Source organism: Aphis gossypii, chromosome 3 (genome assembly GCF_020184175.1).
Source record: "Aphis gossypii isolate Hap1 chromosome 3, ASM2018417v2, whole genome shotgun sequence".
NCBI classification, from domain to species: domain Eukaryota; kingdom Metazoa; phylum Arthropoda; class Insecta; order Hemiptera; family Aphididae; genus Aphis; species Aphis gossypii.
Window position 1 is genome coordinate 19,809,862 of NC_065532.1, and position 14,235 is coordinate 19,824,096.

A 14,235-nucleotide genomic window follows, 5' to 3' on the forward strand; every position below is an offset into this window, starting at 1 on the left:
CAAGGCAGTGACCTTTCTCCTCTTTTATACCTAATTTACACTGCAGATATACCTACAACCTCTTGCACCATCCTCAATACTTTTGCCGACGACACTTGTATCCTAGCCACCGATTCTGACCCCACAATAACAAGCTTCAAGCTCCAACACCACCTCAACTTACTTGAAAACTGGTTCACACTATGGAAAATAAAAATTAATACAAACAAATCTAGCCACATTACTTTCTCCCTTCGCCCAAACAATTGTCCACCAGTCAAACTTTGTAACCAATTATTACCCCAAACCAACCAAGTTAAATACTTAGGACTCATTTTTGACAAAAGGTTAACTTGGAAAGACCACATATTTGTTACAAGAAAGAAACTAAACTCCAGGTTACATCTACTACGTCCTCTCTTACGATCAAATTTAATCCTTAAACTCAAAATCCTTATTTACAAAATGTTGATCTTTCCTCTATGGTATTATGGTATTCAAATTTGGGGTAACGCCGCCCCTAGTAACATTCAAAAAATACAATCATTCCAATCCATCTGCCTTCGCACTATCACAAAATCCCCCTGGTATGTAAGTAACAAAACTTACAAAACCCTTCACTCTGACCTGAGAATAAATTACGTAAACCAAGTCACTAAAACGGCTTACCAAAAACTCCACAAAAAATTTAGCTCCCATAGAAACCCCAACATTAGTTATCTCGCTTCTCAACACATCCCTGACAACCCCCCTCGAAGACTCAAACGTAAATGGGTTAGAGACCTCCTCCATTAATTAATAAAATACCCAAGTAGGTAGCTCCATTGGGAGCCCTCCTACATCGTGCCTTATTCATGTTATGTAATCCTTTTCATCATTATTACTTGTTGTGCTTAATTGTATAGTTGTATATTTCTTATTAAATAAAAAAAAAAAAAAAAAAAAAAAGTGTAAATGTAATAATTAAATATGTATTGTCTAGACTTTATAGACTTTAGATGTTAGTGTAAAAAAATGTAAAAGACTATAGATGTATTATTATATTGATTATAAATTATTATTATAACTAGTGACTGAATATAAATATTTTTTATATTAGAACGTAATTTATTATATTTAATTTGTTTATTTCAAAGTGCCACCTAAAAAATATATAATGTTATATAACTGTTATATACTATAGTTATATTACAACCATGACTATTAATTGACTACAGATCACGATTTAAGGTATACTCACAGTAAATAGTTATATAAAATATAATTTTTTATATCTGTGTAGTATTCAGAAAAAAAGCCCTGTACCAACTAAATACATAATACTTTTTTTTTTAATTTTACAATGTACCTACTGTTATTTAAATACAATTATGCAACACTTTTTTTGACATAGGTATCTATGTCTATATAACTATATCCCTTAAAAATGTTGTGTGCAAATTAAAAACAATGAGATACTTAAACATATTAGATTGTCTAATGGCAGTTAGCCACAATATTAGAAAACAAGTTTTTTATTTTAAATTTTTTACCACCTATAACATTTTTTAAATTAAATACAAATGACAATTATTTAATTTAATTTATATTATGATTAAATTTAATTATGTAAATCATAATAAAATTGAATTTATTTTAATAAAGGTACATTGTAAAATTTAAAAAAAGAGTGTTATATTATATTATATTGGATCTAGTTGGTACGGGGGCACGGGCCTCTTTTTTCCTATAGCCGGAACTTAACCGTATTTTCAATTTTGATTTAAAGACAGTGCCGAGTGCCATGGTCTAACCTAACTTTTATGGTTAATCGATTTTGATCACGATTGTTATAGATTATCACGATTATGATTGATAAAATGTGCATTAATTGTAGAAAATGTGTAAATTACTTAAAATATTACAAAATACAAGTTTTTAATTATTACTTGCAACCTTAACTTATTTAAGCTTGATCTATGATATTAATATTGGCGTTATGTATTCTCATACATTAAGCTCGTGTAGTCGTGTCATATTCACAATTGTATGATCTACAATATCGACATTAAAATATATCGATGGTTGTAAAAGTATTATTGTATCGATAGTACAGTGTTTGTACTTTGTTGTTTCATTGTTTGCAAGCCATTTTGTCTTGCTTTTGTAGTTCCGTTTCCGTAGTTGCTAGTTACTGATTTCGTTTCAATCACCTTTTTAGTTTTTAGTTTTTTACCATTTCACGTTCGTCGTTCACTGTGTTTGCTATAGAGCTATTTACATTGGCTGTACATCAGTGAGTTGTGAATGATAAATAGTGAATGTGGTGCTTGCACATCATTATATTATATAATTTAGACATTTATTAATATAAAATATAAATTATATTAATAAATATAATATAATCATAGAATTTTGACGGCTGAAATGCAGTGTGCAACAGCTGAAGACTAGCTGTTTTCCATGTAAATACATTATTAACAATATGAATTATGATATTCTTTCAGTAATCATTTATAATTTATTATCAGTTTTTATATAAAGTGTATTAATAGGTATTATTTAATATTAAATTTAGTTTACTTGTTAAGTTTTTAACTATTTTTGTGTTTAAATTGTATAGTTACCGCTGTAATTACTAGAATCCAATCGATTTTGAGTTTTATTTTGCATTGATGTTCCATGATCCTCGGTTCCGTGACATAGTCTATTGTGTTTGTTTTAAAATTTTACAAGTGAGTGCGCTTTACTATTACATAGCTAGTGTTAATTTAATATTGATGAAATTAAATTTAAATACTAAATTAGATTTATTGTTTATTTAATAATGCTGTGTTACTATATTTTGATTAAATAATGAATATTTTTAGGTATATTAATGGTTTTATTGTGCAACTGTGTGAATGACAGAATTGCCTAGAGATTTTAAATCAAAAAAAATCACCGTGAAAATTGATAATATGAAACGTAGAAGTTATGGCGATTCTCCTCCTATGTCACGTAAAAAGCGTCATAGCAGTATAAGCAGGTATGATGGAAGTTCAGATGAGCGAGGTTCGCCTGAACGTGTACGCCGTAGAGCTCGATCTCCACCCAGTCCTAGAGCATCTAGGTATTCAGAACGTGACGAATTTGGCCGTTCTAGGGATTTGGATCGATCACATCCCACTTATAAAGTGTTGTGTGTGAGTGCCTTACATCCCAAAGCAAGTGATGATCAAGTCAAAGAAACGTTATATCGAGAATACCGCAAATTTGGTGAATTTTCTGTTAGAATATCACACGAACTAGATGAAAGAGTCGCATATGTATGTTTTAGAAGCTCAGAAGATGCTAGAGATGCCAAACATACTAAGCCTAGGATAAGTTTGTTTGATAAAATAGCTTTAGTTGCACCTGTTTATGAAGGTCGTAGTTCTAGAGATCATTATGAACCAAGAGCTAGACGTTCTCGATCCCAAAGTTTTTCTCCAGATTTTGATCGATATTATCGTAGATCTCCTATTCCCCCAGAACTTCATAGGCCACATCCAGTAGATAGGTTTTATGAAAGGTTACCTTATGCTGCTCTTCCCCCCATACTGCCACCACGAGACTTCCGAGAAATAGGTTTACCACCATTACATCCTCATGAACTTATGATACCTCGAGGACCATTATTGCACCATGTAGCTCCTATACATCCTCATTTAGGTCCAATTCATCCATTGTATGGACCACCTAGACATTTTATGCCTCCATTTAGACCACACCCTCATCCTCACTTGATGCATGACAAAAAAGATAAATTTCCAAACTATTTGCACCACATTCCACCAGAAGACGATCCGTTAGCCACACGTACATTGTTTGCTGGAAATTTAGAAATTTCTATTTCGGATGAAGAACTTCGCCGTATATTTGGTAGATACGGAGTTGTGGAAGATATTGATGTTAAACGACCATTGCCGGGAACAGGAAACGCATATGCATTTGTTCGTTATCAAAATTTAGATATGGCTCATAGGGCCAAAGTTGAATTATCTGGTCAATATTTAGGCAAATTTCAATGTAAGATTGGCTATGGAAAATCTACACCAACTCAACGAATATGGGTTGGCGGTTTGGGTCCTTGGACATCACTTGCTCAACTAGAACGAGAATTTGATAGGTTTGGTGTTATTAAAAAAATTGAATATGTCAAAGGTGACATTTGTGCCTATATACAGTTTGAAAGCATTGATGCGGCTACTGCAGCTGTTAAAGAAATGAGAGGAGTGGCTTTAGGAGGCCCAGAACATAAACTGAGAACAGATTTTGCTGATGGAGGTGTCTGTGGCAGTCCTACTTTGACCTATTCATCAAAGTCTAAGTCTTCGCATGATGATGTTGCTGCAACTGCAGGAGATTTAAGAGAACTAACTAGACGAGATGAATATTCATATGGTTGGCCAGATGGTGAGTATCCATCTTATAATTCAAGAGGTTATCGCAAAGGTCGTACAGAATACAGCGAAGAAAGCAGAAAATTTGGCAATTATGAGAATGGTCGTTCATTTAAACAGCATTCTGTTTCTGATATTGGTTCTCCTCGATCACCTGAACGTTCACCACTTCATCAATCGATTGACAGTGATGTAGAATCTGAAGAAGGAGCAATACAGTCTGCAGGTATTTTGAGTTCTGTTCGTACTCTAGGGGATTTGGCTAGTAAATGTACTGATATATGGCAAGGCAGTCTTGTACTAAAAAGCTCTCAGTTCCCAGCTAAATGCTATTTAACTTCCGGTGATCCAAATGTCATAGAATCAATGATGAAAGATGAAGATGGTAAATCAACTTTACGCATAACTCAACGATTGCGTTTAGACCAGCCAAAATTGGAAGATGTTTCTAAACGTATAATAACTGCTGATATGCATGCCATATTTTTGGCAATGCCTTGTTCTACTAACTCAATTGTAAATGATGATGCATTGGTACAAATTAGACCATTACGTAACTTAGTATCTTATTTAAAGCAAAAAGAGGCTGCTGGGGTAATATCATTAATAACTAAAGATCCTGAACCAGCTGGTGTGTTATATGCATTTCCTCCGTGTGAGTATTCAGCTAAGTTATTGAAACAAAATGCAAAAAATTTAAGCAGTGAAACATTGAAAGATGACCATTTAGTTGTGGTAGTAGTTAGTGGGGGTGTTTCCTAAGAATAAATTCATTCTTTAACCAAATTTTCAAGTATATTCACCTAATAATATATACAGGACGTATCCATTTTTTATATATACACAAATTAATTTATCAACAAAATTTAATAATTATATCTTAATACTAGAATAAATTTTAGGTTAAATATTTTTTTATTGACTACAAATTGATTTGACTATTAGGTACTGATGTATTTATGTTCTTAATTTGAAAGAATAAGTCCATAAAAAGAAATTAATGTGGTTAATATTGTGTACAATTTATTGCAATGTGTTTAAAATTAAACTCAGAGTTTCAGTTTAATTCAAGTTTACACACACAGTTTAATTATAAAAAATTATGTGGAGTGCGTAGCAGTATTTATACAGATTGTGCTGCAATGTTAAATTCACAGAATACTATTACAAGTTTATTAATGTGAAATAAAGTGATACAATTATTTTGGTAACCATTTGAAATATTAAAAATTGCATTATTTTATTATTGATAAGTGTTAATATTTATATCAATCTTACATTTAATAAAACTGTTTCTCTTATACCTTTGAAAATTTAGTGTAAATTATCAAACATTCCATTTAACTTGGATTGTTCAGTAATCTTTATTGAAGTGTTGTAACTATATTTTAGATAAAATAAATACTTTTACAATTAATTAATTAATTTTGTGCGTACAATAGCTTTTATAACAAAGTGTAATTCGCGATTCAATTGTTCTTTTAAAAAAAAATTGTCTAAAATCATATATGATATTAATGTTATTTTTGTTAATTTAAATTAATTACACATTTACTTAAATATGAAATATTCGTGTTTTTTTTAAAAAATTTTATTGATGGCGTTAAACATTGAAGTTTAGTAAATGTTGTGTTGTGTGGGTATTTATAATTGTTGGTGTTGTGCTCAGTGTTAAAACAGAGTTTGGTGTTGTATTTCTTGTAAAAATATGTGTAAATAATTATTTAAGTTAGTTGGATTTAAATAGTGATAATTGAAATCAAAAAATTAACAACATAAAAATTATAACCTTTTTTAAATTTGATTGGTGACTAATTTATGACTAAAATTCAAACTATTGTATATTATGAAAAATATTATTTCAAAATTTTAAATGTGTATTTGGTGAAGTCCTTAATTTTAACATGTGTGTGTGTTAACAATGATTAACATTTAATTTTGCATCATTTTTATTATTAATTTATAACAAGTGCTTATTACTTTTATTTTCAACATTAATTTTAATCAAATTAATAAATTATATTTGCAATAGAAAAAAAATAAAAATAATTACTTTAATCATTATTCATCACTCATCATACTAAATTACTAAATATAAAGTATAAGATATTCATTTAATCGATAGGTCAGTTTTTTAAGCTCACTTTATTTGGCATAATGAGTGACTATTGACTAATTTAATTGATACAAGAACATTTAAACATTGAACCGAATTCCATTGACTAACGACTTGGCATGACTTAAGATATTAATATATTATTAACATTAAATAAATCTAATATAATTCAATTTTAGGTAACTAAAATTTTTCAATTCCTTAAGGCCTAGTCTTATTATAATTTATGTGATCACAACAAATTATTGTCCATAAGTCTTATTTTGTGTGATACGGTATATTTTGTATATTTTATAATTTATATTATACATATTTTACAGTAAGGGTCTCCAAACTACGGCCCTCAAACAAATTTTAACCGGCCTGCGGACCCCATATAGGATAGTATATATAACGAGGAGATATCAAACATTTAAAAATCAAAAATTGTGTAAGTTATAATATATCTATAAACTTTTGGCCCACCAAGAGATGATATTTTTATGGCCCTTGAATTAAAAAGTTTGGAGACATCTGATTTACAGTATGAAAGTATACAACTGTAAACACTACAAAGTTCTAATATTGTTTTTGCTATTTATCTAGAAAGGCATTTCTGTTTTTTTTTTTTATTCTTTACATAGGTAGTTAACGGTACAAATAATTGTATCAGATTATTTTAAGAGCAGAAAGCTGGTATCCTTAAAATCTTGATGGGTTGTATGAGTTTTTAAATTTGTACACTTTGGCGTAACAATGGAGTGCCATGATGCGCAAGATGCTGCAGGTTCATGAGCTTACTAGCTTCAACGACTCAACATATTGAAAATATAATGAAAACAATATTATTAATATACTATTGAAAAATAAGTACCTAGATATAAATAAAATCTTAGGATTAACAAGTGTGTGGCTTAGCATTACAGTTAAAGTGAATTTTGAGAAAGTTATTGTGATGTAATTGTGAAAACAATTACCTTGTTAAAATGTCACAATGTAACATGTAATGGTACTATATTATAATAATGGTTCTCAACCTTTTTTGGTTCATGTCACCTTAAGCCATTAGAATTAAACACTGTGTCACACTAACATCCGAATAATAAACGAATCTTAGCTGTATATTTTAAAATTATTCTTTTATTAAAATTATAAAATAAAATAAGAGCAAAAATAATAATACATAGTTAAATTATACATTTAATGAGAAATTTTCTTTTCCCGTTGATATTGTGTGTGTCACCCCTAAGCTTGGTCTATGTCACCCCGGTTGAGAACCACTGCTATATATTATAATATAATGCATGAGATTTAAAATGATGAATTTTTTGCTATTACCTATAAATAAAAATTAACATTAATTTTGAGGGAATGGGATTTGTATAAATTCATAAAAAATTGGTGCCCACCGGTTTTTATAAAATAACACGATTTCATTAATATGACAATAGTAAAACCCAATTTGACTTTGTTCACCTAAATCAATGATGATTGATAGAGATACTGAATAAAAAATTATGTTACGATATACAATATACATGGATACATGACGTTAGGTTTAAAAAAAATTACAAATGGTTGTCGAAGACAATAATCAAAATTCAAAATATGTAAATTTATTATAATTACTGAAAATGTATGTGTTGAGAATTCACTATTTATGATACATATGACTTGAAACTACTAATAGACCAATAAATAATAATTTAATAAATTAATAATGTAACTTATTGCTGAAGTACAATAAAAATTTGATTAATATATACTTATATCTTTTAACTATATTGTATTTTGAACAAATAAAATGCTTCTATTTAATTTCTTTCATACACTGCAACCGTCTTTAAAATATTTTAAATTAAAATTTAGTTATAATTCCCCAAATGTCATTAAAATTGCCTATATCGAACTCCTTCTATCACTTGTGTTAAAATTTGGAATCTGTTTCACAGACTACACTCATAATAATAGACCTGGCAATATTTTACATCATAGTATTATATAATTTTCTATGATGGCACTTAAAAACTGCAATTCACTAAAGAGTGCTTAAAATTCAGTTCATTGATTAGCGGTGCTCAGTAACAAATAGACTAGATTGTCCATAAAATTTTTTTAAAAAGATAACATGGAAAACAAAAATAAATAATGTATTTTTACTGCTTAGAACCGTTAAAGCAGGTGTGCTATTGAGTTATACTATCAAAAATATGTATATACGTGTAGAAAATATTATTATTGATTAACTAGAGCTACTGATCTACGCACAAGTGTTTATTATATTTATCGCATAAATTATAAATAGGCATTATAAATCAAATTTACGATTGACGATTTTAGGCTAGTTTTAAATTAACGTATTTCGCATATTCACTATGCATTGGTTAATACTTAAAAGACCGCTACACCCATTAGGCTAGTGTTATAAATGTAAAACATAGCAAAAACTGTTTTGCACAGGAAAGAATCGAGAAGGTTACAGTTTTAAACGAAATTTTCACTATACATATAAAGGAGAACTTAAGTTGTAAAATGTTTTATTTTCAATATCAGAACTACAAAAAAAGTTATTCAAATTAAAAAAATATATTATATCGATTTAGAAACAATAATAACTTTTTTAGTATAAGTGATAGCACTAGTCCAGAAATAGCGTGTAAGTGCTATAACTTTAATAAACATTGTATGAGGCGGAACACTTCGTTCTCGTTTTTCTGTGTTTACCTTGTCCGTAAAAACGACACACGTCACAGTAAACGGTAGTCCATTCTGCATTATATATAATATAATATTTTGGTTCTTAAAAAAGTAGTATTTTCGAATGAAGGTTCATCACCATAACTGCATTGCAATTGTGTGACAATATATTACTGCAAAACTAACGAAAATATTAATAATAATAATAATTTAAAACAACGTAGGTACCTACTTATTATTTATTAATCTCAGTCACGATGGACAGACTTGTATTGCAATATGCACTGTAGTTGTATTTTAATATAGGTGTATTGAATACAGATTTTAGATATGTATGACATATAAAGATTTAATTTTCCAATTCTTTAGAATAGACTAATGACCTAATGACTTTTATGTGAAAGTGTAAAAATTGCAGCATTCAAAACCTAAAATTAGTACTCCAAGTTTAAATACCTAATTTCGTATTACTTAAATTTGAACTTTGAATTAATTATAACAACTTGTAAAACTTATAAACATTTTATAAATTTACAAAATTATTTATAAATATTCAAGATCTTGATAAATTATGCTTAAAACCTAAATTTAATTGCTATTTTTCAAATATAAAATAAAAAAAAATTGTGAAGAATCTTGTATTAAATTTTCAAAGCTAAGAAACCAAAAAAAAGTTTTTATGTATTTTTAACTAGAAAATAGTTTGCATTTTTTTTTTGTGATAAATTATACAAATACTAATTAAAATATATATATAAAAAAAAAATTTTGTATACAGATATAAGTATAATTTTTGCGGGATATTTAATTAAATTTTCAAGAATTTTTAATCAACATTTATAAAAAAAAAAAACTTTTCGTAAGTACTCATAAATAGCTCAAAAATAGTCAAAATATATGGAAAATGTTATTGTAAATATAAAAAGATAATATGAACAGTTAGAAATAGTCAATAGAACACCATAAGTTTCAGAGAGCGTCATATTTTAAATACCTAGGATCCATAATAACACAAGATAGTGACCTTAAGATGGAGGTGGACACTAGGATTAAAATGGGAAATAGGTGTTATTTTGGCTTAGGAAGTATGTAAGTATGTTTAGCTCAAAAGTCTTATCGACAAAATTAAAAATACAATTGTACATGACCCCGATAATACCAGTAGTTTTATATGGCTCTGAGAAAGGTAGAGGAAACAAGACTTGCGGTGTTTGAACGAAAAATTCTAAGAACTTATGGACCATGTATCGATTCTGACACTGGAGAATGGAGTATACGCAACAATGATGAACTGAAGAACATGTTTCAAAAACCAGATATTATAGCTGAAATTACGAGAAGATAATGTGGGCTGGACATGCTTGGAGGAAAGAGGGTTCTTTTATTAAGGCGGTTATTAAAGAAAATCCAATTGGGAAAAGACCGTTAGGAAGACCGCGTTTACGATGGGAGGATCATATCAAAAATTATGTTAAGGCAGTAGAACCAAATACACAGTGGAGAGAAGTTGCAGAGGATAGGGAAAGATGGCGGCAAATTTGTTTGCAGGGATTGTCTTGAAGGCCGTAACCCACAAGAAGAAGAAGAAGAATATGAACAGTTGGTGAAAAAAATCAAGTATCTACGATAATTTGTTTTCAAGTAAAAAAAAATGTTATCCAAAAATCAAATTTAGCACACAAAATCGTTCATTTATATCGGTCACCTTTTTGCTAAATAAATGGATAAACTAACAACATATCATTTGAGCCCAATTAATGTTGCATCTGTTATGTTTAACCATGTGCTCGAGGCAGCTATTATAAGTTATAATAACTTTAACCTCTTGCATCTCGATGCCAAAAAAGCATGACGTTCGACGTCAATGATTCACCTAGATAAACTTGATAAATAAATATAATAATTAATTTTCTAAAATAAAGATTATCGTAGAATTTGATTATACCTATGTAAACAATAGTGATTATTTTAAATCATAAAAAAGCTGAATTAGGTTATATAAAAAAAAAAGGTGTATGTTCTTTTAATAATTTATTAACATAGCAACATAGCAACAACAGTTAAACAATTTATATTTTTTTATAAAAAATATACAATATTTGCCTGTATAATTATCTAATCAATTTTCAAGTTTAGATATTTATACATTTTCAATATTTTTGAATTTGTAAGATTCAAAATAATGTTTAGCTCACGTACAAAACATTTTTTTAAATCAATTGAACAATCAAAAATATGGTTTACAACCTCTAGGAACATATCACATAAAAATAATTGTGAGATTTCTAAAGTAAGTTTTATTTGATGATTATAGAATATTAATAATAGTATGTCTTAAAAGATGTTTAGTACGTCACACGATGATATACGAACGGTTAGGATATCGTACAAAATAACCGTAAATTTTGCTTTTAATTTTTAGAAGTCGTCTAAAAGTTATACAATTGTGATGGTAAGGCATGGAGAGAGTGAATGGAATAAAAAAAATTTATTCTGTGGTTGGTATGACGCTAGTCTTAGTTGTAAAGGTAAATACGAAAATATTAATTGATATTGTTATTAAAATATTTACGTGAAACATAATAAAAACAATTTTAGTTTTTTAATATTATTATAGATAAAGATTTGGACATAATAAATAATAAGCTCCGGCACCCATAATACCCAATATAATAACCTAGGTATACTAATTACTAAATGGTTAATTATTATTTTTAAAAATCTTACATACCTACTTAAGGTAAAAATTGGTACCTATATAAGATTAGAAAAATACTGCCAAATCACCCTATTGTAGGATTTAAATACGATTAACGGTGGGTTTCAAAAGCGTTGATAAATTATATTGTATATAGATATATTTTAGCCGAATATATTATATACATACAATATAGATGCAAGTTAATGTTTAAAAATGTATCATTATAACTTCTACATCGGATTTGTGCATGTTAATAAACATAATTATTAAATATAATATGGTATAGCTGGTTAATGGTTATATATGTACTAAATATTAGGTACACGTTTGAGGTACCTAGGTAGGTAAGTCGTTGAAAAATATAAAAGCTCTAAATTAGTTTAAATTTTAATCAAATTCATCGTTAACATTTAAAAATTGTCATTATCAACCGATGATGTAGGTATATTATTTTATTATAATCCCATAATATTTTTTTTTTTTCAGGTGTAGAAGAAGCTATTTCGGCCGGGAAAACTCTAAAACAACGATGTTACCAGTTTGATGTCGCTCATACTTCCGTCTTGAAAAGGGCCCAAGACACTCTGAGTGCCATTCTAAATCAAATAGATCAAACAAACATCCCGGTACAAACGACATGGCGACTGAACGAGCGGCATTATGGAGGTCTGACCGGCCTTAACAAGTCAGAGACCGCGGAGAAGTACGGTGAAGATCAAGTAATATAACGCATTGTGCATTATTAATTATTATAATTTTTGTTATTATTATGATTCTTATATTTTGTTGTTGTTTTTTACCGGACTGTTCAGACTGCGAGAGAAAATAATACATTATCATAATGAATTCGTTCGTTGCAGGTCAAAGTTTGGAGGCGCAGCTTCGATATCCCACCCCCTCCAATGGAGATTAATCACCCTCACTACGATCACATAAAAAACAACCCATATTATGCAGAAGGTCCAAGCGAGTGTGAATTCCCAACACACGAATCTCTAAAAATGACTATACACAGAACGCTGCCGTACTGGGATTGCGTAATCGTTCCTCAAATAAAAAAAAATAAAAGAATTTTATTAGCAGCTCATGGAAATAGTCTCAGGGGCATAATTAAATATTTAGACAGTGAGTGTTGAGGCAATATTTTTTTTATCGATATTTTGACAATTCGATAGAGTGAATTGTTTTTTTCATCCTTGCAAAAATTTAAACGTAGCACCATTAAGTATATTACACTATTACGCATGTACTAATATTATACATGCAATATAAAATTATAAAATTTAAAGTTTTAATAATGCATTTTTTGAAAAATTTAAATTTTAAGGTCATTTTTTATATTTTAAAATCATTTTATAGTTTTCATAGCGTTTAACATTAAAATACTGTATTTAATTATTATTTTAAGATATTTATTATATATTTAAAAATTATAACATGTAACATGCTAATAAGGTTTTTATTTTTATATAAATATATATTATACCTAATCGACTGTGGAATATTAAACGAGAATAATTATTTCTCCGGTTTTAATGTTTTTATGTCCCATGCAGAAAAATTGAAATTCTGCAAACAAAAAAAAATCTATTTTGGTTTAAATCTTGTTTAAGATAAAAAAAAAATTATTTGCATTTTATCAACCTATTATTTTGAATTTTTAGGACATAAAAACACTTTTTCTAAGTTTTTATTTAGGGTAATATATTCCTAATTCTATTTAATATTAAAAAAATAATAATTGTCCTCATTCAAAAATTAAAAACATTATTTTAGATTATTGGCTTATAATAGAATCTAGTATTTAGAAGTATAAATAAGCAATTAAGAAAAGTATTATATTATTTTTTAGATATCACAGATAAAGGAATTATGGAGTTGAACTTACCAACAGGCATACCGTTTGAATATACGCTTGATGAGAATTTAAAACCTCTAGTTTCCATGAAGTTTTTAGGTGACGACGAAACCGTTAAAAAAGCGATGGACGCCGTAGCTTCTCAGGGCAAAGCAAAATAAAAGTTTATATAATATGTATAATACTGATGTGAATTACCTGTAATTTAAGTTAACGCTATACGTTTTAACGTTGTAGTTAAAATTTAAATAACTTTTAAATTTTATTCTTAAGTAGCTATTCTATACATAAATCAAATATTATAATTTATAATACATTATTTATTCACTCCAAGTACTTCAACAATAGTTCCAATATAATATAAAACACAATTTTTGATTAATAAAAAATACAACAATATTAATGTGCCTATTTTTGTTTTTACTTTAAGGATAACTTCTGAGAAAGTTTTTGATGCTTGTATTAAATTTTTTGTCCTACATGAAATAATCAGAATATCAGA

The 14,235-nt window shown here is 28.4% G+C and overlaps 2 protein-coding genes across 5 annotated transcripts; both read left to right on the plus strand.

Moving 5' to 3' along the window:
• Positions 1-2,083: 2,083 nt before the first annotated feature.
• LOC114126359 (RNA-binding protein spenito-like) lies at positions 2,084-5,949 on the plus strand. Of its 4 annotated transcripts, XM_027990293.2 has the most exons (4): positions 2,084-2,254; positions 2,370-2,423; positions 2,582-2,693; positions 2,829-5,949. In XM_027990293.2, the coding sequence occupies exon 4, from the start codon at positions 2,862-2,864 to the stop codon at positions 5,142-5,144; it is 2,283 nt and encodes a 760-aa protein (XP_027846094.1). In that variant the 5' UTR covers positions 2,084-2,254; positions 2,370-2,423; positions 2,582-2,693; positions 2,829-2,861; the 3' UTR covers positions 5,145-5,949. The 4 variants fall into 4 exon arrangements, with proteins under 4 accessions (XP_027846094.1, XP_050061009.1, XP_050061008.1 ...); XM_050205052.1 differs by having other exon boundaries at positions 2,085-2,513; XM_050205051.1 differs by having other exon boundaries at positions 2,085-2,423.
• Positions 5,950-11,260: 5,311 nt separating this feature from the next.
• LOC114126360 (phosphoglycerate mutase 2-like) lies at positions 11,261-14,144 on the plus strand. Its single transcript, XM_027990295.2, has 5 exons — positions 11,261-11,464; positions 11,597-11,702; positions 12,362-12,594; positions 12,736-13,000; positions 13,728-14,144. The coding sequence occupies exons 1-5, from the start codon at positions 11,357-11,359 to the stop codon at positions 13,892-13,894; spliced, it is 879 nt and encodes a 292-aa protein (XP_027846096.1). The 5' UTR covers positions 11,261-11,356; the 3' UTR covers positions 13,895-14,144.
• Positions 14,145-14,235: the final 91 nt, after the last annotated feature.

Excerpts from the sequence above, each read along its gene's own strand:
- LOC114126359 (XM_027990293.2), top strand. The coding sequence starts at position 2,862 with ATGACAGAATTGCCTAGAGATTTTAAATCAAAAAAAATCACCGTGAAA.
- LOC114126360 (XM_027990295.2), top strand. The coding sequence starts at position 11,357 with ATGTTTAGCTCACGTACAAAACATTTTTTTAAATCAATTGAACAATCA. Across the intron at positions 12,595-12,735 it reads AGAAGTACGGTGAAGATCAA|GTCAAAGTTTGGAGGCGCAG; the intron begins GTAATATAACGC and ends CGTTCGTTGCAG. Across the intron at positions 13,001-13,727 it reads CATAATTAAATATTTAGACA|ATATCACAGATAAAGGAATT; the intron begins GTGAGTGTTGAG and ends ATTATTTTTTAG.